At 41.4% G+C, this 22819-nt stretch overlaps 1 protein-coding gene and 1 pseudogene across 4 annotated transcripts in view; one reads left to right on the forward strand and one right to left on the reverse strand.

Moving 5' to 3' along the window:
• Nucleotides 1–11075, reverse strand: part of PURA (purine rich element binding protein A) — a 32938-nt gene extending 21863 nt beyond the window's left edge. For all 4 annotated transcript variants that reach the window (XM_087930581.1, XM_087930578.1, XM_087930580.1 and 1 more), the window contains exon 1: nucleotides 3282–11075. In XM_087930581.1, the coding sequence (XP_087786707.1) occupies nucleotides 3601–4548 (948 nt within the window). In that variant the 5' untranslated portion in view covers nucleotides 4549–11075 and the 3' untranslated portion in view covers nucleotides 3282–3600. The remainder of the gene's footprint in view (nucleotides 1–3281) is intronic.
• Nucleotides 7012–22591, forward strand: LOC148126283 (nectin-2-like; annotated as a pseudogene).
• Nucleotides 22592–22819: the final 228 nt, after the last annotated feature.

Here is a 22819-nt window from a genome sequence, read left to right on the forward strand (position 1 = left end):
ATTAAAATGAACACAATTGCCATGCTGTGATAGTCTGAAAGGGAGATCATATTTTAAAAGTTACTTGACAGTGCCCCTTTCATTTAAAAATAAAACAAAAACAGACTTATGTTTATATTGCAGTGGATTTCAAGTTTTCTTGCATTTCATACAAAATATCATTATGACTGGATCTTTCCTACGACACTGAAAACATATTCAGGAAAAATAAGGCATGTCTTCCAAAAGCTAGATGCTTGGCACATTTGAACATACTGTTTTTAAAATACCAAATATGATCAAATATACCATTACTTTTATTCATCTGGCCATTTATTCAATCTAAGCAAGATTCTTTCACTATTGCTTATTTTAATTGTGAGTTATTGTACCTTTATCAAGTACTGAGCACCTCAACTGGAAAAACATGAATTCAAATCAAGGTAATTTATGGTTCAAATCAAATAACATCAGATTGAACAGGTCCTAAGGTATCTAGTGTGCCTATGGGAGAAAAAGATTCTTAGACTTGGGACACCAAATTCTTTTGGAACTGGACTAAGATATAATAAAAGGAGAATTATACAATTCACGTGTCATCTTGTTTCTTCATATAAAGCAGGGATCTCCAACCGTGGCAACTTTATGACTTGTGGACTTCAACTCCCAGAATTCCTCAGCCAGTCCATGCAGTGCATTCTGGGGATTGAAGTTCTCAAGTCATAAAATTGCCAAGATTGGAGATCCCTGATATAAAGGACTGTATTCTCAGATACACAGGGAAAGGATTTTTGAACTTTGACTCTCAGGAAAGAACCATAAACAAAACATATATCTGTTGACTAAAATTAGCTTCAACATTGCCTGGAATCAGACAACAGATTTTTAGAGGATCAAAAGTGGTAGATAAGAACTAACTGCCTACACTATGTATCTTCATTCTAGTTTTGCCTTTGATAAACATACGTTTGTTATGTTATATAAATCTGGTCACAGGCAACAGTGGGGCAAATAAAATGTACATTCACACCCTGAGAAGCAAAGTACTCACTTAAAGTCTCTTTACAGGTCTTACTGTCTATGTCCACTCTAAAACAGAGTTGAGTATTTTGCTGTTACACAAGTTTGATTTAATTCAAGTGGAACAAGACTATCCCTCTCCCCATACAAAAAAGTTATTGCTAAAAACAATACTTCTGCCAATCTCTAGAAATAGACCTTAGACACTGTAGGAAATTGTGGAACTTACAAACAAAATAGCAAAAATTAAAACATTTAAGCTTTTCAACTACCCACAGCATGGAAAATGCAGTCCTTTCTACATCACAGTTCAAATACAGTATAAACCGCCTACAAATGCTCCAATTAAAACAAAGCAAATCTGACACTCAATGTTTTTTACTTGCGTCCGAAAAGTATCACACTGTGCACCATGGAAGCTTACTTTTTCCTTATGGAAAAGTGCATCTTAGAAAACAATTGTAATAAATTCCAGTGATTCTAAAAAAAATTCCTAACCACTATATTATTGCACATTTGGTGCTATATAGACACCATTAGCAAATATATTAAACTAGAAATAAAGGATACAACTGAAACAGACTTGTCTTAATAACTTATAATACAACTCTAAAGAAGAGGATTATTTTTAACCCAAACATACATTTCTTTTGAACCATCATTGTCTTACCTAGACCCAATCTCTTACAATCAATGAGAACCAAAACACAGTTCTGTTCCTACAGGTAGAATCTCCTACATACAGTAGTTAAATCCACACTGATAAATTTGTTTAGAAAATGAATACGCTCAGAAACTCAAGAATCAACAAGATTCTTGTTTTGTCCATTCTTCCTACAGAATTTCAACTATTTTTTTTTTATGTTTTAAGGCATCATTTATTGTTTTTCACTTGCAATGATGATAGTCATGCAGCAGTTTAATGATAAAAATATATTAATATTTTACTATACAGCAGCAAGTAGTTAGTCAATTAAAAGCACAAACATTTTAAAGAAAAATCTGTAAAAGTATATTACTACAAATAATTGCAAGTTGGAGAACACTTCCAGAAAGGTTAGTATTCTCACAGACTGTTTTTATACTTTACAGCTTTAATATATATCACACAAAGTACATAATTATAACTGAAGGTTTGCACACTTGGGGGAGGAGTCAATACTACATGAATAAAGTATGTAGCCAGTAATAACTAGCACCACAGCTACATGAAAATTTCTTTACAACACATCAACTTGGCTTTTACTTTTAAAGGAAATTCAAATCCATGGCTCAGTAGGATTACACCATAATTATGTTGAACTGATGTCTACGACAGGCCTACACAAGTTAGTTAGCACTAGCATAAACTGGAGTTTTGATTTGAGACTCTGAACAAATTAAAAGAATAGTGCTAGTGGCCACACAAAAAACCCTTACCACCTGTTGTTGAAAAAAAAGGCATACTGAAAATTGCTGCATGTTAAAGTACTTTAAGTACACTTCATAAAAATATATATATTATGAACAATACAATTACATCTCATATACACAACAATGACAGGATACCTACTTAGTTGTAAACCAAACAGGTGCAGAAAAATATGGGAGATCATTTCTCTCTCTCTCTTTTTACTATTTGAATAACTTTGGTTCAAACCATAAAAATCACAAGTTAGCAAATTTCATTTAAATGCCTTTTTAATATTTTTCTTAATGTTCACAGAAGTTTCACTGACCATTTTATATGCTTAAGGTCCAGATGCAATGCATATTGTATAAAAGAGAGCACTTATTGTTTACCTTGCATGAATTAAACCTACGTACCTTTTAACTCTACAGACTTCTGCATAACATTTAGACAAAGCTCAGACACACAGCATGCCTAGCCCTCATATATATATACACATCTCTAATCACAGGTATATAGGGTGTCAAATATACTATAATAACCTCCATGAAAGGTTTTGAAATTTGGTAACAAAATGAGAAGAAAAACTAAAAATATTATTTTACGTGTTCTAAAATATCTCTTTTTTGTGCTAAAGTCAAATGTTAGCTCAACATGAAAAGGACATTTTCTCTTTTTTAATATAATTCAGCAATATTTTAATCTTGACCATTTTTGCAAACACTTTTTTAATAATAATAGCTTAAACGTGTACAAAAGTTCTTGGTTAATTAGGGAAATAAACACTCAGTTCTTTATATCTTTTTAATCAAGTAGGAAACACAGTTCATCTTATATAATGTTATTACTTTTTTTGTAATTTTTTGTTTGTTTGTTTTTAGCAGCTGCTTACTGTTTTATACGATGAGCAAGAGTGGAAGGAACAATCCAGCGATGGGGTGGAGAGAAAGAAGTTGCTTGCTCGGCTGTCAGTTTTGGTGGTGGATAGGTAGATGGTGCTCCCCTTGGAGTTATAACAGGTATATTTAACGGTATGCATTATTTTCGGCTTGTGGATGTTGATTTTCTCTCTCTTTCTCTCCCTTACAGTATAAAGTCTTTCTCTGTGTGTTGTTGTCATTATTACCAGTGTCTCTGTGCAGCAGGGCAGGGAGGAGGCAGCCAAACGGGAAGGAGGGATGTGGAGAGGAGGGAGGAAAGATAGATGGAGATCAATCCTCCTCTGGCTCCTCCGCCTGCAGCAAGGCTCCGGGCGGGCCAGTGGCGATAGCGGTGCTGCTGCTGATTTCGGTCTCTGGCTGCTGCTCTGTTCCGCCGGAGGAGGAGGAGGATGCGGCGGCGGCGGCGGCCCGCTTGTCTCTCTGCTTCTCCTGGATCTTCTTCATCTCGTCCGAGTACTTGCAGAAAGTGTGTCCGAATTTGGCCCACACCTTGTAAGGGACGGTGATGGAGTTGCGGTAGGTGGGCTTGACCTCGCTCACCCGCATGAAAACGCCGTACTTGTTGGAGCCCACGTCGAAAAAGAACCGCTTGTTATCCACCGTCAAGGAGGTGCCCTCGGGCAGCTCGGCCGGCTCCTCCTCCACGCCGTAGTCGTCGATGAGCTTGGCCAAGGCGTCGCGGAACTCGATCAACCCTTGCGCTGGCAAGGCGATGGTCTGGCCCTGTGTAGAGCCGAGGCCTGGGCCGCGGTTGACTGTCTGGCGGATGCGCAGGAATCGCCCGCGCTGGTTCTCCTTCAAATCCATGTAATACTTGCGGTTCTCGCGCACCAGGAATTCGCTTTTCAGGGCCCGCCGGGGCTCGTCCGCGGCCTGCGCCAGCTCCGGCGGTTGGCTGGGCCCCAGCTGCGCGTAGTGCTCGATGAAGTCGCCCAGATAATCGCGGAATTCCACCGCCACTGACATCGAGAGCGTCAGGCGGCTCTTGCTGCCTCCCGCACCCACCTCCGCGATCTTCAGGAAGCGGCCCTTCGCGTTCTGCTTGACGTCCAAGTAGAAGCGCTTGTTCTGGATGTCCACCCGCTTGGAGGCCAGCTCCTGCGTCTCGTGCTGGAGGCCAACCCCGCCGCCGCTACTGCCGGGCCCGCCACCGCCGCCAGGGCCCGAGCCCGGCGCCCCGCCACCGCCCTGCTCGCTGCCGCTGTCTCTATCCGCCATGATGCCTTCGGGCTACCCGACGCCCGCCTGCCTGCCTGCGCCCCCCCCGGCCGCCGCCGCCGCCGCCTCCTCCTCCGCCGCCGCCGCCGCCCGTCGCCGCTACTGCTCCTGCCGCCGCCGCCGCTCCAACCCCCTCCGCAGCCACCAGCAGCAGCCGGCCGCTCTCGCGAGATCTGTGGAGGAGACAGAAAGAGAGAGAGCGGCTAACATGGCAGAGGGGGAAGCGCGCGACTGGGCAGAGGAACGGGGAGAGGAGGAGAGCGCGAGAGCGCGAGGACCAAGAGAGGTGCCCGGGGATCGGAGACGGCAGCGCCTCGCCGGGTTAGACTGGGCGAGGGCAGGAGGCGCTCGCTTCTTGGCACTCAGGCCCCACCCACCCGTCCTCCGCCCGGCTATCGCTCCTTCTTCTCTTCGTCCGCGCCGCCGCCGCCGCCGCCGCCCGTTAGCAATCGGCCAGGCCCCGCACCCGCCCTCGCGCTGCGCCAGGCCAGCCTCGCCAGGGACACAGACTCCGCCCGGCCCCAGCTTGCGCGCGTTTGGATTTCCCCCCCTCCTTCCTCACGCTCACCCCGACTGAGGCCGCCACCGACTCTGTCGCCGCCGCCGCCGCCGCCTCTCCTTCGGGAGAGATGGACCCGGTGGGGGGAGGAGGGCAGTCTGCTATTAAACGCGAATACGCGTCCGCCTCGCCAGAGTAACTGTCTTTCCTCTCCCCGCTTTTAGAAGTCTGCATGTGCCTCAGGTCTGTCTGCGGACCCAAACAGGACAGAGAAAGAAGCTCCCCCTGCGTCCTCCTCATCCCGCCTCTTGGCCCATTAAGTAGACCCTTCCGTCGCCCGCCGTCCCCAAGGAGGAATTGCACCCGCGCCCTTCGCCTGTCTGCAGGAGGCGAAGTGTTCAAGCGAAGAGAGAGCCCGGAATAGTCCGCACCTCGCAAGAGGCAACCGACGATCCCACTACCTCTTCCTTGACGCCAACTCAACCCTTTGAAAGTATAAATCAATGCCACCCAACTCCGACGTGTCGGGGTCATTCCTACATATGACAGCTCATTCCTTTTGAAATTCGCACCATTTTCCCCGTCTGAAGCTCCCCAATTGAAAACTGCATGACTTCAAAGGCCAGCTTCTAGGATGCTTTCCAGGGCTTCATAATAGAGCAACCTTTACCTTCAGGATTACATTGTTATACAAAGAATTTAGAAAATGTCCCTCTCAGCTCTTAAGAGCTTTGGTAGGCCTGCTGGCCTGTCAAACTCTAAAACCTTCCCAGGTACCTTACCTTGCAAAATGGGGAAAGAGCCTGTGCTTACTTGCCTTACTGAATGCATGAGTTTGGAGGGATCTTTCTTTTTGAGGAAGGCCGTTTTGTGTGCAAATCATACTGTCCTCCCAGCAGAGGGTCCAAGCAGTTTCCAGAACAGAATAGCCTTTCCGGATTAAATCAAAGATCCATTCTCTCCTGCTACTTTTCTCAAAGTGATCTGCAGTGCTCTCGTTAAAAGTTGAACAGTAAAGGGTGTTGAGTTAGATGGGAGTTCAGCCTAGCCTAATCCTTAGATGTTTACTGCCTGAAATGTGAAAGCAACCAATCTTCAGTTACAGTAAAGTCTTGCTGCTCATAATATTACAATTTCCAAATAATTTTTTTTCCAAGCTAAATCCTGGAACTTATTTAGCTTTTCTTAATAGGGAATTTTACCTTACTTCTTCAGTTGTGGTCAAGTTCAGGGCTAAAATGAACACAGCCTCTATGAAACACGGTGAAGAAATAAAGAAACTAATGACCTGAAACCAGAATGCCCGCAGTAAAATGGAATAGATTGTATGCATCAAAGCATCTTTACTGGGGAAATTGCAATTTTTATTAACTTGAGGCAGAAAAATGCCACAATCTTTGCTATTTTGCACTTTATGATACAATATATTATTGAGGATATAAGCCGCATAATAGTTCTGTGTGCATATCCACAATAGTTCTGAGTGCATCTTGAAAGACAAGTTTCTTTTCCTGTGACTAGACACCAGAACCAGTTCATTGAAACAAAAGCAGTACCACTGGAACAACACACAGGCTTTCCAGGCCTTGCTTTCCTTTTTCCTTCTCCTAGATTTTTTCTCTGCCATGAGAAAGTTTGAGAGGCAATCTCAGCCAAGTCAGCCTTTGATTTAGTATCTACAAACTGCATATTCTAAACGGTCCATGCTGGAGAGCACCCATTTTCATCAAGGATAACTCTAAGTATTTGGAAGCTGCACTACTACTAGAAAACAAAGAAAACGAATACCCAAAATCGTCTTTCCAAACGGTTTTAAGAGTAACCAACAGGCTATTTCTCACGGGCATTCGACTCCTGGAAGGTTGAAAGCTGGCATCTGCTAGGTCCAAAACTAGAGGGAAACGCTAACTCTAGCGCCTCAATAGTTCGGACTCAGGCCGTCCTTGCAACTCCGACGATGCACAATGTCTTCCTACCCTGCGGTTCGCTCCCGGGTTCAGCTGCGGTGGAAGAACGATTCCTGGAGTTTGCGCTATAACCTGACATCCAGGAACGCAGTGAAAGTCGCGGGCTGCGCTAAACTAACTCGCCCATTCCCTCCTGGAGCTGGGCGGCGTGACCCGCCTGAGCGGAAGGGCTTTTTACCCGCGAGGATCATGCTGAGAGTGGGGAGAGCTGTCTTACGAGCAAGCCGGGAAGAAGCTGAGATCCACCCGGGAGGTCCCTTCCTCCTATATTGCTACGCATTCCCCGCAAGGAAAACCCGGAACGTCGTCTTATCGGTAGCACCTCCAGCAATGTCACCTAAAGGTGGGCTGGGCAGGTTTGACTGGCTATCTTTATCACCGAAAATTTATCTGTTGAAATAGGTTGGATACTTAACGCTTCTTTATTTTTTAGCTATCAAGATATATTCTCCATTTACAATAATCAGTTAACTAGCAAACCAAGCCGCACTGCCTTTCTCTGTAAGGCAATGTGGAAAGGCATTTAAAAACAGGTCCGGTTAAGCTTAGATATATTAAGATACAGATGCTAACCTCTCAGACTACCTAATTACCAAATTACCTTTGATAACCAAGGAGGCAACAGATTATAAAATCCCGCTTGGGCTGGGAAAGAACCATTACTGAACTAGGAAGGCAGGCAGCTCGTTTTTAAAATCTACGGTATTAAAGTTCCCAATAATTATACAATAAAAATTAAGAAATATTCTATTGGCAATTTGGCAAATATAACTAACTATCTTGGATGGATGAAATTTATTTTTTATGCATATTACACCTGTTCTAAAAATATATTTCAACGGATACCCAATATATAATGGTATTCTGACAGGTATTTTGATTCTAATAAATACTAGTCTACATAAGTTATGTAAATTTAGTTTTTTTTTTTTTCAGAAATAGAATTCCATTTTAACAGCCTGGCTTAAAAAGTTTATTTCTCATAAGAAGTTGAATCCCAGATTGTGAGCATGACAACAGATAATTGTATAAACCAAATAAAGAACTACTTCAAATATTTTCCACTACTAAAAGCATAAAGACTTTTCAGATTTAAGATGTGCTGCATAATATAAAATAGTATATGCTTCATAAAATAAAATAGTTAAAACTATTTGAAATACTTTTAAAATACAATACAAATATTTGTTTAGAAAGCATTTGATTGTATATATTATTTAGCTTTTTCAGTTTGTTCAACAAAGTGCCAAAATTATTGTTTTATGATGATATTCAGTCTTGTCTAAACTGAGGTCTGTATTTTAGAACAAAATGGACAGTTATTATCCTATAATTCCTTGCTAACAATTTATTTTAAAAAATCAATGAATTTAATATGACCAGAAACAACTATTTATTCTGATATACATTTTCTAACTCCTATCTCTTCTATGAAAAAAGTAATGAAAAATATTTCAACCACACAAAGTTTCTTTTGTTTTTTGTTAAATAAGCATTAAAAATAGTTATTAATTTAATTGCAAAAGTTCTAGCTTTATTCTTAAAAAAGGGAATGTAAATAGTAAGTCACATACACAAGGGATGTGATATATTTAACAAATAAAACAAAATGTAGGGTAATAAAACTTCATCACATAACCTTAATCACAATCTTTTGTCATCATTGGTATCTAAATATGACTTCAATTACTAAGAACATTTTTAAATTAATAAAAACAAAACATTACTATAAAGACATATGTTTATAACAACCTAACTCATTTATTTGGAGATTGCTTACTATCTTAAAACATGGTCTCACAAACATTTTGAAGCTTCAATAAAATTGAGGAATTTTATTTTTCCTTCTTAAAGGAAGTTTGTTCGATTGTGGCTCTGCAGAAATTAAAATAAAGCATTCATAAAACACCCATATCCAAAGTGAAAATGAGATCAACTTTAATATATAATTATAACTTAGTTCTATACATAGTATACAATCTTACTTTTGCCACAATAAACTAACAATCAAAGTGCAGTTTTAAAAACAGGAAGCCTGTATGATATTGAACCATTCCTAAAATGTTATAGAAAGTTGTACAACATTAAATTGCTAAAGCCTTAAAATGTATGTATGTAATATGCATGGCTTCTAAAATTTTAGAAATCTCTGGCATTGATACCATACATTGTAAAAATATTAAGTGTATAATTATTTCCAATGTAGTTAGATTCTACAGATGAATTTAAATGGATATTTCAGACCCCATAAGAAAAAGAGTTAAAATAGAAATTTGAAGCCACTGCAGAGGATTAAAATTTCTGAAGTATTATAATATAAAGCATTTCATTTTATTCAAATTAAACTGTTTATTTCTTTGTAAAAGCAATTTTTAAAGATGTATTTTTGTCAAAACCTCAAAATGTTGTTTCTTGTTGGCTATTAACATTTCTATTAATCTTTTGATATAATTACAGATGGAGGTAATATATCTGATCATATTACTCATTTATTATTAACTATATTTGCAACAAGCATGTTTATATTGAAATGAAAAAAATAAAATAAAAAAAACCTCTCCTTTTTACCTGTAATATTCAGAACAAGTTTAGAAAAAGCAAGAGATTTCCCTGCACTTTTAAAGCACAGAAACCAATAATCAAGTTTGGGATTATGCCATTTATGATAAGGGTATTTTTACCCCTGGTAATTTTCCTTTTTATCATGCTGTATCTGAAAAAGTTTAATATTTCAGAGATATGATTGTATTATTTCATATATGAATAGAAGCTACCTTAAAATATCACAAATTGGCAAGAATGCATTTTCCTAACCTTCAAAATGCCAATAACTTAAAAATTTTAGCAATATTTATTTAGCTGGCACCATTTATCACAAATAAAATTTAATTATGATAAAATGACTCAATCATATTACCATTTAAAAAAATCCTTCAATAATTGGAAAAATATTAATTTTGCCCCAGCTAAGTGATATTTTGCATATGCATATTTTGCATGTCTCTGATGTTTGTTTTAAATGGTTCATTCAGAAAGATGCTGAAGACCTGTTTCCAAAGTGATAAAATATGTGTGTACACAAGGTCTAAAACTTGTATTTTATTTATACTATGCACCTCTAGAAAGAAATATATTAAAATAATTGAAATTTGCTTCTGAATACACTCGACTTTTTTAAAAAAAAATCTGTACATGTCTTCTTTTCAATCATTTAATATAAAGTCCTTGAGTTCAATCTTACTGACTCAAGTGTGTCTTATTTCTAAATATATATGTAAAAGATCACCCTGAAAATATCAGTGGTATCGCCAGATGATTGTTAAAATGAAGAGGACAGACACATAAAGTACAGATCCAATCAACTTCATACTAATATGTGAAAATTGGGATGGATACTAAATTATTGCAATTATTTCTGCTTGTGTGGTAGTTATTAATGTTAGTTACAATTTTAACATGAACATTATGGTTCTGTCTTATGAATTATCAGTGGATTTCACCAGTGGTATTCGATCTTGCTAAGAAGATGACACCTTTGAATACTACCTGCCAGCCTTCAGACCGATCCGCTACATATTTACTCGGAAGTAAATTGCTTGATATGTGATAGACTTAGTAGTCCTAGAAAAACTGTACAAGATGTTTAAACTACAAATCAATTTTGTAACTTATTTAATTACTGTATTTAAGGCAGGCGTTGAATGTGCCAGTCGCATATAATATCAGGAAAATTTAGTCAGGATTGAAGTTTTCATTTTAGAATGTGAGGCAGCGATCCATCCCCGCCCCAAACCAAGGTCGGCTCCTGCCGAGCGGAAAACGTCAAGCTGAAGCACCAGCGGACGCGATCCTTCCAAAGGAGAGAAGGGGGAAGGGAGGCTCCTTCGCAGATCCCCGCCCCTCCCGCTCTGGGTCCGCTTGGCAGCTCTCCGAGGGAGTCGTGCAGCGCTTACCACCTGCCCTGCTGTGGTGGCGACTGCAGGAGGAGCAGGAGGAGAGCAGGCCTCGGTAGCCCTGGTTTTCCAGCCCGCTCAGGCCGTTTCTCCTCTCGGCCTCAGAGCGAGTCGTGGCAGGCGAGTAGCGTCATTAGGCACGTAACCGGCGCCTCGTATTTGACATTGTCGCCAGAGCGCCGCCTTCTGTTCTGCTTCCATCTCAGCTGAGCGAAGAGGGCCTATTTAGGGAAAGGGCTGCTTGGGCTGAGCCGAGGTGCGTGTCTAGGGCCTCAACGCTGAGCGGTAAAAGGGATCGCTGTGTGCAGTAAGGGTTGCTGTATTTGGTGTAGGCCAGGGAAACAAAGGCGAAGCTTTTCCCTTGCGGCTCTTTTCGTGCAATACATGTGCCCGCCGCGCTGCACAAAATCGTTATAGTATAGAACAGAACACGTTCGTGGTTTTTCTTGCGACAAGAACCGCATGCAAGCATAGATTAGGGTTCGTGCTTGTTCTGTGCAATTCTAGTGAGAGGAAGCCTCAGCAATCGTGGAAACGCAGCTTTGAAGAGAACTTCGGTTTTGGAGCAAAAAAAAGGGGGGGGGGTTTGTTTATTTATTTATTTTGCCAAGCGATTATAAGATAACAGGTATAAGTATAACAGTTATGAATACATGAAATGGATACATATAAGAAAAATAAAAAGAAACAATAGGACAGGGACGCTAGGCAAGTTATGCACTCCCCCTACAATCCTAGTATGGGGGGGGGTGTCTTTAGATTGCAAAGAAGAAAGCTGCATATAACGCCCTCATTCTGGGTAAGAATATTGTATAGTATTTAATGTCTACAAAAGAAACCAGGAATGCATAGCTTTATGGCCCTTTTTGGGTTGCAAGCCACCTGAACCTTAACCAGAATAGTAGGGGTAATGGAGGTTTTAGGTTATCAGTTTCTGGAAGGCCTAAACTCCACCCGTTTTAGTGCACCTCTACATCCTGCCAGATTACACCACAGATAATCCTATGAACAGGGCTGAATTAATGCTACTTATGACCAGACCTCATACTTAGGACAGTTGCAGCAGATCAGTGGTCATATGGTTGCAATGTGAGAATTTGGCAACCAGATTGGAGTTACAATTATGGCAGCATCCTGCACTCATGTTTTGGCTATTTGTGACCTTCACTGCTGGCTGGCTTTTGATAAGCAAAGTCAATGGGGAAGCTGGCAGGAGGTTGCAAATGTCACATGACATGCTTAATGACAGTGTTAGGGTTTGCTTAACTGTGACAAGGGAGGTGGGAAGAACATGGTCATGGAACATTAATGAGGATTGTATACTGTATAGCCTAATAGCATAGCTCTCCTGATGTTCCATAATACACTATTTGCATTATGTTATCTACTGTTCTCTTTTAGACTATTTCCCCATTTGTGGCTTATTGCAATCATTCTTGAAGTGATACTTGGCCTAATTATTATTACTTTGCACTAAGTTCATACTAGGGAAATGGTTTTATGTTCTGGTACTTTTATGAATCCTTTCTGATATAAAGGACACATTTGGGATGGGTATCCTTTTGTTTAGGAAGATATGACAACTTGCCCCAAAGCAAGACTATTCCATCCAGAATAGACGTCAGTCCTTTAATTTCAAGGGGGGGGGGGATATTGCAATCTCATGGAAGATGCAGAGAAATTTATTGTAACCTTTTTGTTAGCAGTGATAATGATTGTTAGCAGGAAATATTTACGCAAAATCAGCACATTAATATTAGTACCATCTAATATTTTTAAAAGGATATTTGAAATAAAATGTTTGATATTTATGGTTTATGTAACATTGACAGACTGTCAAGTTACACTTGGCATGACTGTAAGGTCAAGTAAAATAAACCACAACGAATTTGACTTGATGTGATTTGAGAGCAAGGCCAAAGAAAAATTTTGAAGTCATTCTATCTTGTCAGTGTAACAAACACTTTTTTCGTGTTTTGTTGTTATGTCACATTTTGCACTTCATTGCTTAGGTAATGGATTTCTTCTGTCTCCATCATCTTCATGTTCGTTACTTTATCTTCAGCTCTATAGTTATCTTTAAATGACATCACTGGCATATTACCAGCTTGAGATCAGTGCCTGGGAAAATCCTAGAAAGGATCATCAAGCATTTAGGATTTCCAGACACTAAGAAGAGAACAAGCTAATTACTAAAAAAAAAGAATGAATTTATTAAATATAGTTTAAATCCTAATGCTTCTATTTGTTGTTTATTTGATAAATTGGTAGAATAAGAGTATGTGATGAATGTAATGGATTCAGTAATGCTTTCTTTCTGATAAAATGAAATATGAGATGGATAGTTCTACTGTTTGTTGGATTTATAGGTGATTGAAAAAATATATTCAACATGTGGTTCATAATGGATCTATGTTTACATGGAGGGAAATAATATGAAAGAGTACCATAGGGTTCTGTTATATGATCAGTGTTCTTCAATATTTTCCTACAGTTAGGCAAAGAGATAGAATGGATGGTCATCAAACTTTGTACACCCAAATCTGGGAAGGATTGCTAATAGACTGAAAAGAGGTCAAGCTTAAAATATATTGTGATAGATGTGAACAGGGTCTAGGATGGCTCACCATGGGTGACCTGCCCCAACTGACTTGTTCCTGGCTATTTTGCTGACTCACCCTGGCAAACTCACCACAGGACAGCTTGTCCTGGCCAAGTCCCCACAGGACAATTCAATGCGGGCTAACTTGAGATGGTCAATTGAATTGCAGTAGGCCTTATTTTGCTTTAGGTTTGAATCTTCTCAAGTAGCAGTCCTTGAGACTGGGTGAGTCAGTGGGCCAATGCCAAGATGTGTGCTCCATCTGTCAAGTTGTGGAGCAAGTGTAATACACCTGGGTAGTCCCTGTACAGGCCCTGACCATGAGGAGGAAGCCTGCCACTGCTGCTTCTTCATGGCATGCTGTCAAGCTTCGAAGTAATATGTCTCCTGAAATAAAATCCAATGTGTCCATCTTTCTTTAAAGTCTGTTTATTAGGAACATATCAAATTGGCAAGGACTCGGTAGAATTCCAACTCTGGTTAGATTCCAAAAAACCCAGTAAAAAGCAAAAATTTGAAACTTTTTCCCCAGAGTCATAATCTCCAATCAATTCTCATCCATCAGTCCAGTGACTCCAAACTCCAGCTTCCACCAACTGCTGGTATCTTCTTGATTCTCATGGGGAAAAAATGCCACCTAGACATAACATTCCCCCTTTATCTCTATAACCCCCTTTCAACAGCTAGAGAGTGGTGAACCTAAAATAGCATTAAATTCCTTTGCAGAAAGCCTAAAGAAGCGAGGAAAAGAATATACAAATGCTGGAATAAAATATGGCTACATATATGTCATCTTCAGGGTCGACAGGCTGCCCTACTTCAAGCCAAAAGAACTTCCTGCAAAGAGATAATCACAATACATTAGATAAACTCTAACCTCCCCTGCCACCTCCAGGAACCCTTTTAGGCTTGTGAGGTTTCCTCTCATGAAACTTTTGTATTAATCTGTCAGCATTTACAGGTGAAACTCGAAAAATTAGAATATGGTGCAAAAGTTCATTTATTTCAGTAATGCAACTTAAAAGGTGAACCTAATGTATGAGATAGACTCATTACATGCAAAGCAAGATAGTTCAAGCCGTGATGTGTCATAATTGAGATGATGATGGCTTACAGCTGATGAAAACCTCAAACCCACAATCTCAGAAAATTAGAATATTGTGAACAGGTTCAATATTCTAGGCTCAAAGTGTCCCACTCTAATCAGCTAATGAAGCCATAACACCTGCAAAGGGTTCCTGAGCCTTTAAATGGTCTTTCAGTCTGGTTCAATAGGAATCACAATCATGGGAAAGACTGCTGACCTGACAGTTGTGCAGAAAACCATCATTGACACCCTCCATAAAGAGGGAAAGCCTCAAAAGGTAATTGCAAAAGAAGTTGGATGTTCCCAAAGTGCTGTATCAAAGCACATTAATAGAAAGTTATGTGGAAGGGAAAAGTGGAAGAAAAAGGTGCACAAGCAGCAGGGATGACTGCAGCCTGGAGAGGATTGTCAGGAAAAGGCCATTCAAAAGTGTTGGAGACTTTCACAAGGAGTGGACTGAGACTGGAGTCAGTGCATCAAGAGCCACCACACACAGACGGATCCTGGACATGGGCTTCAAATGTCGTATTCCTCTTGTCAAGCTGCTTCTGAACAACAAACAACATCAGAAGCGTCTTACCTGGGCTAAAGAAAAACAGAACTGGTCTGTTGCTCAGTGGTCCAAAGTCCTCTTTTCTGATGAGAGCAACTTTTTCATCTCATTTGGAAACCAAGGTCCCAGAGTCTGGAGGAAGAATGGAGAGACACACACTGCAAGATGCTTGAAGTCCAGTGTGAAGTTTCCACAGTCTGTGTTGATTTGGGGAGCCATGTCATCTGCTGGTGTTGGTCCACTGTGCTTCATTAAGTCCAGGGTCAATCCAGCCATCTATCAGGAGATTTTGGAGCACTTCATGCTTCCTTCCACAGACGAGCTTTATGGGGATGCTGACTTCATTTTCCAGCAGGATTTGGCACCTGCCCACACTGCCAAAAGCACCAAAACCTGGTTCTATAACCGTGGGATTACTGTGCTTGATTGGCCAGCAAACTCACCTGACCTGAGCCCCATAGAGAATCTATGGGGCATTGCCAAGAGAAAGATGAGAGACATGAGACCGAACAATGCAGAAGAGCTGAAGGCAGCTATTGAAGCATTCTGGTCTTCCATAACACCTCAGCAGTGCCACAGGCTGTTAGCTTCAATGCCAAGCCACATTGAGGCAGTAATTGCTGCAAAAGTGGCCCAAACCAAGTACTGAGTACATATGCACGCTTATACTTTTCAGAGGTCCAATATTGTTCTATGTACAATCTTTGTTTTATTGATTGCATGTAATATTCTAATTTTCTGAGATTGTGGATTTGGGTTTTTATAAGCTGTAAGCCATAATCATCACAATTATGACAAGTCACGGCTTGAACTATCTTGCTTTGCATGTAATGAGTCTATCTCATATATTAGGTTCACCTTTTAAGTTGCATTTCTGAAATAAATGAAGTTTTGCATGTTATTCTATTTTTTTGAGTTTTGCCTATATATAAAAATATTGAAGAGTACTGGGCCCAAAAGAGAACACTGGCGTACTCCACTGCTTACTTTCCTCCATGTAGATGTAGTTCTACTGAGGACTACATATTGAATACAATTTGTCAGCCAGATACAGATCCACCTGGTGGTGGTACTATCTATCTCACATTTTTCTAGCTTACCAAACAGGGCTGGAAGTGGAAGTGGAAGCAGTGGACTTGGGGTACAGCAATGTAACTTTCTACCTAGCAGAAAATGTATAGATAAATTTTCGTTACTTAACAGATCATTGAGAAATTTATAAGTCTAAGAAAAATTATTGTATTTTTATTGGTTTAGAGAAAGCACATTGTCATGCCCCAGCATATAACTTTCTACCTAGCAGAAAATGTATAGATAAATTTTTGTTACTTAACAGATCATTGAGAAATTTATAAGTCTGAGAAAAATTATTGTATTTTTATTGGTTTAGAGAAAGCATATTGTCATGCCCCAGCATATAACTTTTATATATTGTTGTTGCTCTCTAGCCCCATCTAGTGGCCAGAGGGACAAATATGCCCCCACATACGATCTTTATATACTATTGTTGCTCTCTAGCCCAAACTTCATTGTCACAGTGGCGTATCGGGACTTTTTTCCCCTTCGCTAAACCGGGTGTGGGTGTGGCCAAAGCATGACGCATCTGGCTCGTGGCCCAGGAGTTTGACAGCCCTGGTCCACACCATTTCAGACAAATTGCTGTCCATTATCTTCTTAAAAACCTTAAGTGACAGAGCACCCACAACTTCTGAAGGCAAGATATTCCATTGGTTGATTGCTTTCACAGTTAGAAAATTTCTCCTTTTTTCTAGGTTGCGTCTCTCCTTGGTTCGTTTCCAACCATTGCTTCTTGTTATGCCTTCTGTGCTTTGGAAAATAAGAGACCAATTTTGAAGAGGCTGATAAAAAGAGTGTTCTCACCTGAGGCATAAATGAGCATGCTCACATTATCTACTCTGGATACATTATCTGAAGACCCAGCTGTCTGGAGAAAGCTCTAATGTTAAGAAAAGTAGAAGGAAAGAGAAGGGGATAACCAGTTGCAGGTTGGAAAGACTCAACTACAGTGATGGTAAGCACACCCTTATCTATCTATCTATCTATCTATCTATCTATCTATCTATCTATCTATCTATCTATCTATCTATCTATCTATCTATCTCTGTTTATCTATCTATCTATCTATCTATCTATCTGTCTATATCTATCTATCTATCTGTCTGTCTGTCATAATATTTCTTAATTGCCCATCTCCCATGGAGAGTGTATAATATCATCAACAAAATTAAACACTAAAATTAGAATAATTTAGGTCTAAAAGTTTTAAAATGATATAAACAACAACATAACAATTTTGGAAAGTGAAGAATTCTAAGAAGTGGGCTTATAAGTTGTTAATACAGGCAGGGGGCTCTCATGTGACCAGCCAGCCCCATGGTTGTATAGGCTTTGTGTCCCAATTTTGACCCCTTAGCGGAAGGCCAAAAGATTGGGGGCTTTCCTAACCTCTGGGGGCAAAACTTTCCACAATGCAGGGACAGCAATAGAAAAGACCCTCTTCCCAACTGGAAATTCCTTGACTGACAGGGTCTGTACCATATCTTCCCTGCCTGAATGAGTGGGATGGGCTGATGGGGCAAAGGCAATTCTATAGGCAGTTTGGTCCTTTGCCATGGAGGGCTTTATTGGTAATAACCAACACCCTGAATTGGACCCAGAAGCAAACTGGCACCCAGGGCAGTTCATGGAGCACAGGTGTTATATGTGTCCTTGGGCACCTAACATGGCTTACATGACCGCATTCTACATCAGCTGAAGCTTCCAGATACATTTCAAAGGTGGCCTCATGCAAAACGCATTGCAATAATTCAATCCTTTAGGAGATCTTTTATTGAGAGCTGCCCAGATTTATTGAAAGATGGGAAGCTCTATAAATGTTTTAAATAAATAAAATAAAATCTGAAGGAGCAGGCTGGGCAGAGACCTCTGTGCAGAAAATCTATCCATGTGATCATTAAGAGTTGACAATAACAGTGTGTAACTATCAATTATCACAAGCTTTAGCTTTAGTAGCATCTCTACTTATTTCCAGGATCACAACAAATCTTGGGGAAAAAAAACAAGTGTTTTAAACATATGCATAAAGAAGCTTTTCTTACCCAAAGTCTAAAACATTTTGAAAAAGATAAAATCCTACAAAAAAGGTGACACTTTAAAAAAATGAACAAGCACACCTAAAACCATATTGAAAGAAAAAGTATTTTAAAGTCTATTTAATAATTTCATCCAAAATGGCAGTTTTCATATGTGAAAAAGCTATTACTGTTTTCTAATTCTTTTACATCCTTCTTTTCTAAGTTTTTATGAATAAATTATTTATTTAGCCATCTCTGTTATGAACCACAACCCTGCATAGACCACAAAGAGTACACATTTAAACAAAAAAATCTCCAGGCACTCAGGGCCATGCTTTCCGGCACCTCAGTGCTTCCATTGGTTGGCCTCCAGGCTCAGCTCCACCCTACAGGGTGAGGTACCATAACTCTTTAAAGCCTTCCTGTGGGGACCTCCTCGTTTTCTTAAGGATTTTACGGGGCAGGAATAACTAAGGTGAAGAAGGCAAGCTTCAGAGTTCCCACTAGATGGCAGCATTTGAGTGAAGGTACCTGAGCTGTCTAGGTCTCTGACTTCAGGGAGAGGCAGTCCTGCAATTTGCAAACAACCAACACCTTGAGCGGCACCTGTATGCCCTTGTTTGCTGTACCATTTGCAGTTCCTGAACAAAATAAATAATATAATTCAGGACAGAGCTCCCTGAGGACTATGGCTGCAGGGATAAAGCCAGCATTCTTCAAACTTCATATTGAGTGCAGCCACAAATAGCAACTCTGGGCATAGGACAAATTTAAGGTCATGCAAATATATTTAGAAACATAGTCGGTAATATATGGCATTGTAAGGAATGCATGTTGTCTCACAATGGGACTGAGGCGGCGGCAGCAGTAGCAGTAATACAGCAGGAAGTAGCGGTTACAGCAGGAAGTAGCGGTGACAGCAGTCACTCTGGAGGATCAGAGGTAGATTTGCGGTACAGCCAAGAGTTGAGCACCATTGCCAGTGGAGGACCCATAACCACTGCTTGCCCTCTCCACCGCCATGCGCTTGGGCAAACTGCCTCTGGAGCTGCCTCTCTGTTGTACTCATCCAGCAAGTGACAGTCCACCATGAGGTCACCAGCTACCTGGGGAAGAAAGTGATCCTGCCCTGCAAAGTCGCATTAACCAAGCCTGCAAGGAAGGCCAGCTAATTGACCTTGGTTAAGGAAGCTGGAGGTCAGAGACAGAATGTGGTTGTTTACAATCCATCACATGGACAAAATTATCCATTGGAAAAGAATAGCAGGCGGATCTGTTTTCTCACAGTGTGCTTGACAGATGCCATACTGTTCTGACCCAAACCTGGTTCCAAGAAAGCAAACACAAGACAAAGGCAGCAGTATAATCTGTTTAAGTTTCAGCTAAGAATCCTGTTTCCTCACAGATAAAAGGCTGCCTCCAACTAATTAGCTCCGACAAGAAAGAGCCTTGCCAAGTTTTTCAAGTCTGACAAAAAACAACAGATAAGAAATAGCTTACAAGAGTCTTCAAATACCAGCTGTAATGTCCAATGTCCAATGTCTTTACCTTTTGCAAAGAAAGTTAATTTCACAGCTGGCTTTTATCCTCTTGAGGGAGGGGCCATTACCTTGCAGCCTTACTCCCGAGTTGCTCGTGCTGTTATAACTGCTCTTTCCTCTGAGCAATCCTGTGCACACGCACACTTGGCACAGGCTCCTCGGGAACCTCTTCATCACTGCTGCCAGCCCCCACAATCTCTGAAGGCAGCAGTCCACTCCCTAATGGTTCTGGCCCCTCATCTGAGTCCTCGCTCTCCTCATCTGTCTGCACCTGCTGCCGGCTAACCACAACACATACTGGCAATTGAACACCTCTTCTTGATGGATGAAGTCACCTACATGTGCAAGTTTGCCACATATCTCAATGGCAGTGAAGTAGACACCAACAACCTGGCTATCCTGGCCAAACCCATAGGCAGCACTGAGCTGCGGAAGTGAAGGCTAGAAAAACAAAGCAGGTTATATCTGTGTGCACATCCACCAATGAGAAGCTGGCGGCTTGCATCACCTGGCAGTTAAAATTGAGTGGTTATTTTAGTACAAAGCAGACAAATAACCCTGATGGCATTGTCACTGTCATCAGCCACTACAACATGCTTCCCACCAAGGAAGCCAACAACAACAGATCACCTACCTTGTTGAACTGCCACAGCATGAGTCTATCTCTGTCTGGCTTTCCATGTTGAATGTTTCTGAGGTTGCTATGGAGGGCTATCTGACCCTCAGTGAGGCTACATTCATCTGCAGCATAAGGGGAAATCCCACCCCATTAGATTTCTGCTGGACCACATCCAGCAGATTGCTCCCAAAGACAATGGAAGTCCAAGGTCAGTGACTATAGTGAGAAAAAGTAGCTGCCAACACCAATTACATGGGGCAGGTTTCAATGCTTGTTCTTGTCTGGGAGAAGCCCAATATGACTGGCACAGCCACCAATAAAGCCATCATTGGAGACCTCATAGCCTTGTTTGTAGTGGCTACTGGAATCCTGATCTATCATCATCATCATCATCATCAGGAGCAGCAGCAGCAGCAGTAGCAAAAGAACAGGTTGGATGACAAGGAGGACAATTTGGAAGGACCTGCCGCACACAAGCCACCCACCTTGCTAACTCTTGGAATAAATGGAATCAGTTCCTAACCCCACTGAGGCTGAAGATCCCCTCAAAGCTGCTTTCTCCCTGTGGCAGGGGGAGGTACAGCTCTTGAGAAACTCATTGCCACCAGACTATGATCCGACTATGACAATAGGACCAAGGACAGGCCCACCAATTCCAGGTCACATAGACACTGCTCCGACAAGAACACCAAATTGGGTGTGTGACCACTATTCCTAGTTGGGTCCTGGATAACCTGGGACATGGAAGTCATGATTTCTATGAAATCTCAGGCTACTTCTGCCCCTGCCCCAGGGATGGCAGGTTGAAATCCCCTAGAACTATAAGCCTGGGGAATTCCACTGCCAGCCTTGCAGTGAGGTCCAGGAGCCTGGGTAAGAAAGCTGCTATGCAGCAGGGAGGCTGGTACAGCAGCAGCCACTCCCACCTGATCCCTTGAGCCCAGGTCTCTCACAGCCGGGCACTTGTGTGGCAGTGCCCTGCGTCAACTCATAAAATATTTTTATGGTCTTTTTAGAGTTGCCAACAGAAAGGGAGGGGGAGCAGTGTGGCAGCTTGAAAATCAAAAGTACATTCCATAAATAGTTTTCAAAGATAGTAACTAGGTGACTGAAGTTTCTGCCATGCACAATTCTAACTGGAGAACATGATTGATGAATCTTGGCTATGGATGTGTCCCATTGGAGAATATGAAGTATGATACACCCAGGGGGTGGGGGAAAACCAGGTTCAAGGGTGATAATGAATTATGTGTCTCAGAGTCGACTACACCCAGGCAGTGCCGGACATGTTAACTCCCAATAAATCCTTTTGAAGTTTTGGAAGTTTGGCTCGAGACTCATGATTTAATTAATTAAGGTAACTGCTGGAATCCTGACATCCTGGACGCTACTAGAGATTCTTTGATAATAACAGCCACACCCTCTCCCCAGCCATGAGGTCTAGACTGGTTCCATGCTCATAATCCATTGGGCACGTTTTAATGAGGGGAACACCTCCCTCTGGGCCTAGCCAGGTCTCGGTTATACAAACCAGATCAGCTTCTCTTCGAGGATCAAATTGGCCGTAGGCTGGCTATGTAGGCTGATCTGACATTTAAAAGCAGCAGCCCAAGACCAGGGCTACCACAGATCTGCTGACCAGGTAAATGAGGTGAATGCAAGGGGGCAGAACACGAGACTGGTCCTAAACACTGAAGTTGTGTTTTCCATCCCAGTTCCCCCCTTGCCTCCCATATCTCCCATTACCCGACACCACTGAAATAGGTCGCCCTCCTCTGCCTCCCCTGAGAACCATTCCATCCCCCATCCCCAATACTATTCCTTAAAAAGGGGAAAAACCTCCTCCCACTGACAAACTGTCGGGGGCAAGGTGCGCCTTACAGGCACTATAGCACTTGCTCTCAGTGCCCTCAAACTCCCACCACCCCTTCCTCATTGATGCAGAGGGGTCACATCTAGCACCCCCTTATCTCCCAACACACTCAGAATACATCCATTCAATGCACAAATGGCACCCTGCCCGGTCGCTCTCACCCATCAATCAGGGAGCCACTTCTCCCCTCCAGCTCTCACCTGGGGTAGAGGGACCAACACTCACTCCATCTCACCTTCCAACTCTTCCAGCTCTCAGCCTTTTTATAATTTTATTATCATTTTATCAAATAATTTTATTTTTTATTAATGGAATTAATACTATGGACACAGTTTTGCTGAAAACCAGAAGTTAATTCATTTGGACTGTCTCCAATAATTTGAACCTTTGAAGAACTTCAGCAGTTCCTAAAAATATGGTATAATCTCAGATTATAAATGCTCTTGGCCAAACCTAAATGTAATCAAGGATATCTTCCCAAG

The sequence above is a fragment of the Pseudonaja textilis genome, chromosome 3, assembly GCF_049901715.1.
Source record: "Pseudonaja textilis isolate UNSWEBS1 chromosome 3, rPseTex1.2, whole genome shotgun sequence".
Classification (NCBI taxonomy): domain Eukaryota; kingdom Metazoa; phylum Chordata; class Lepidosauria; order Squamata; family Elapidae; genus Pseudonaja; species Pseudonaja textilis.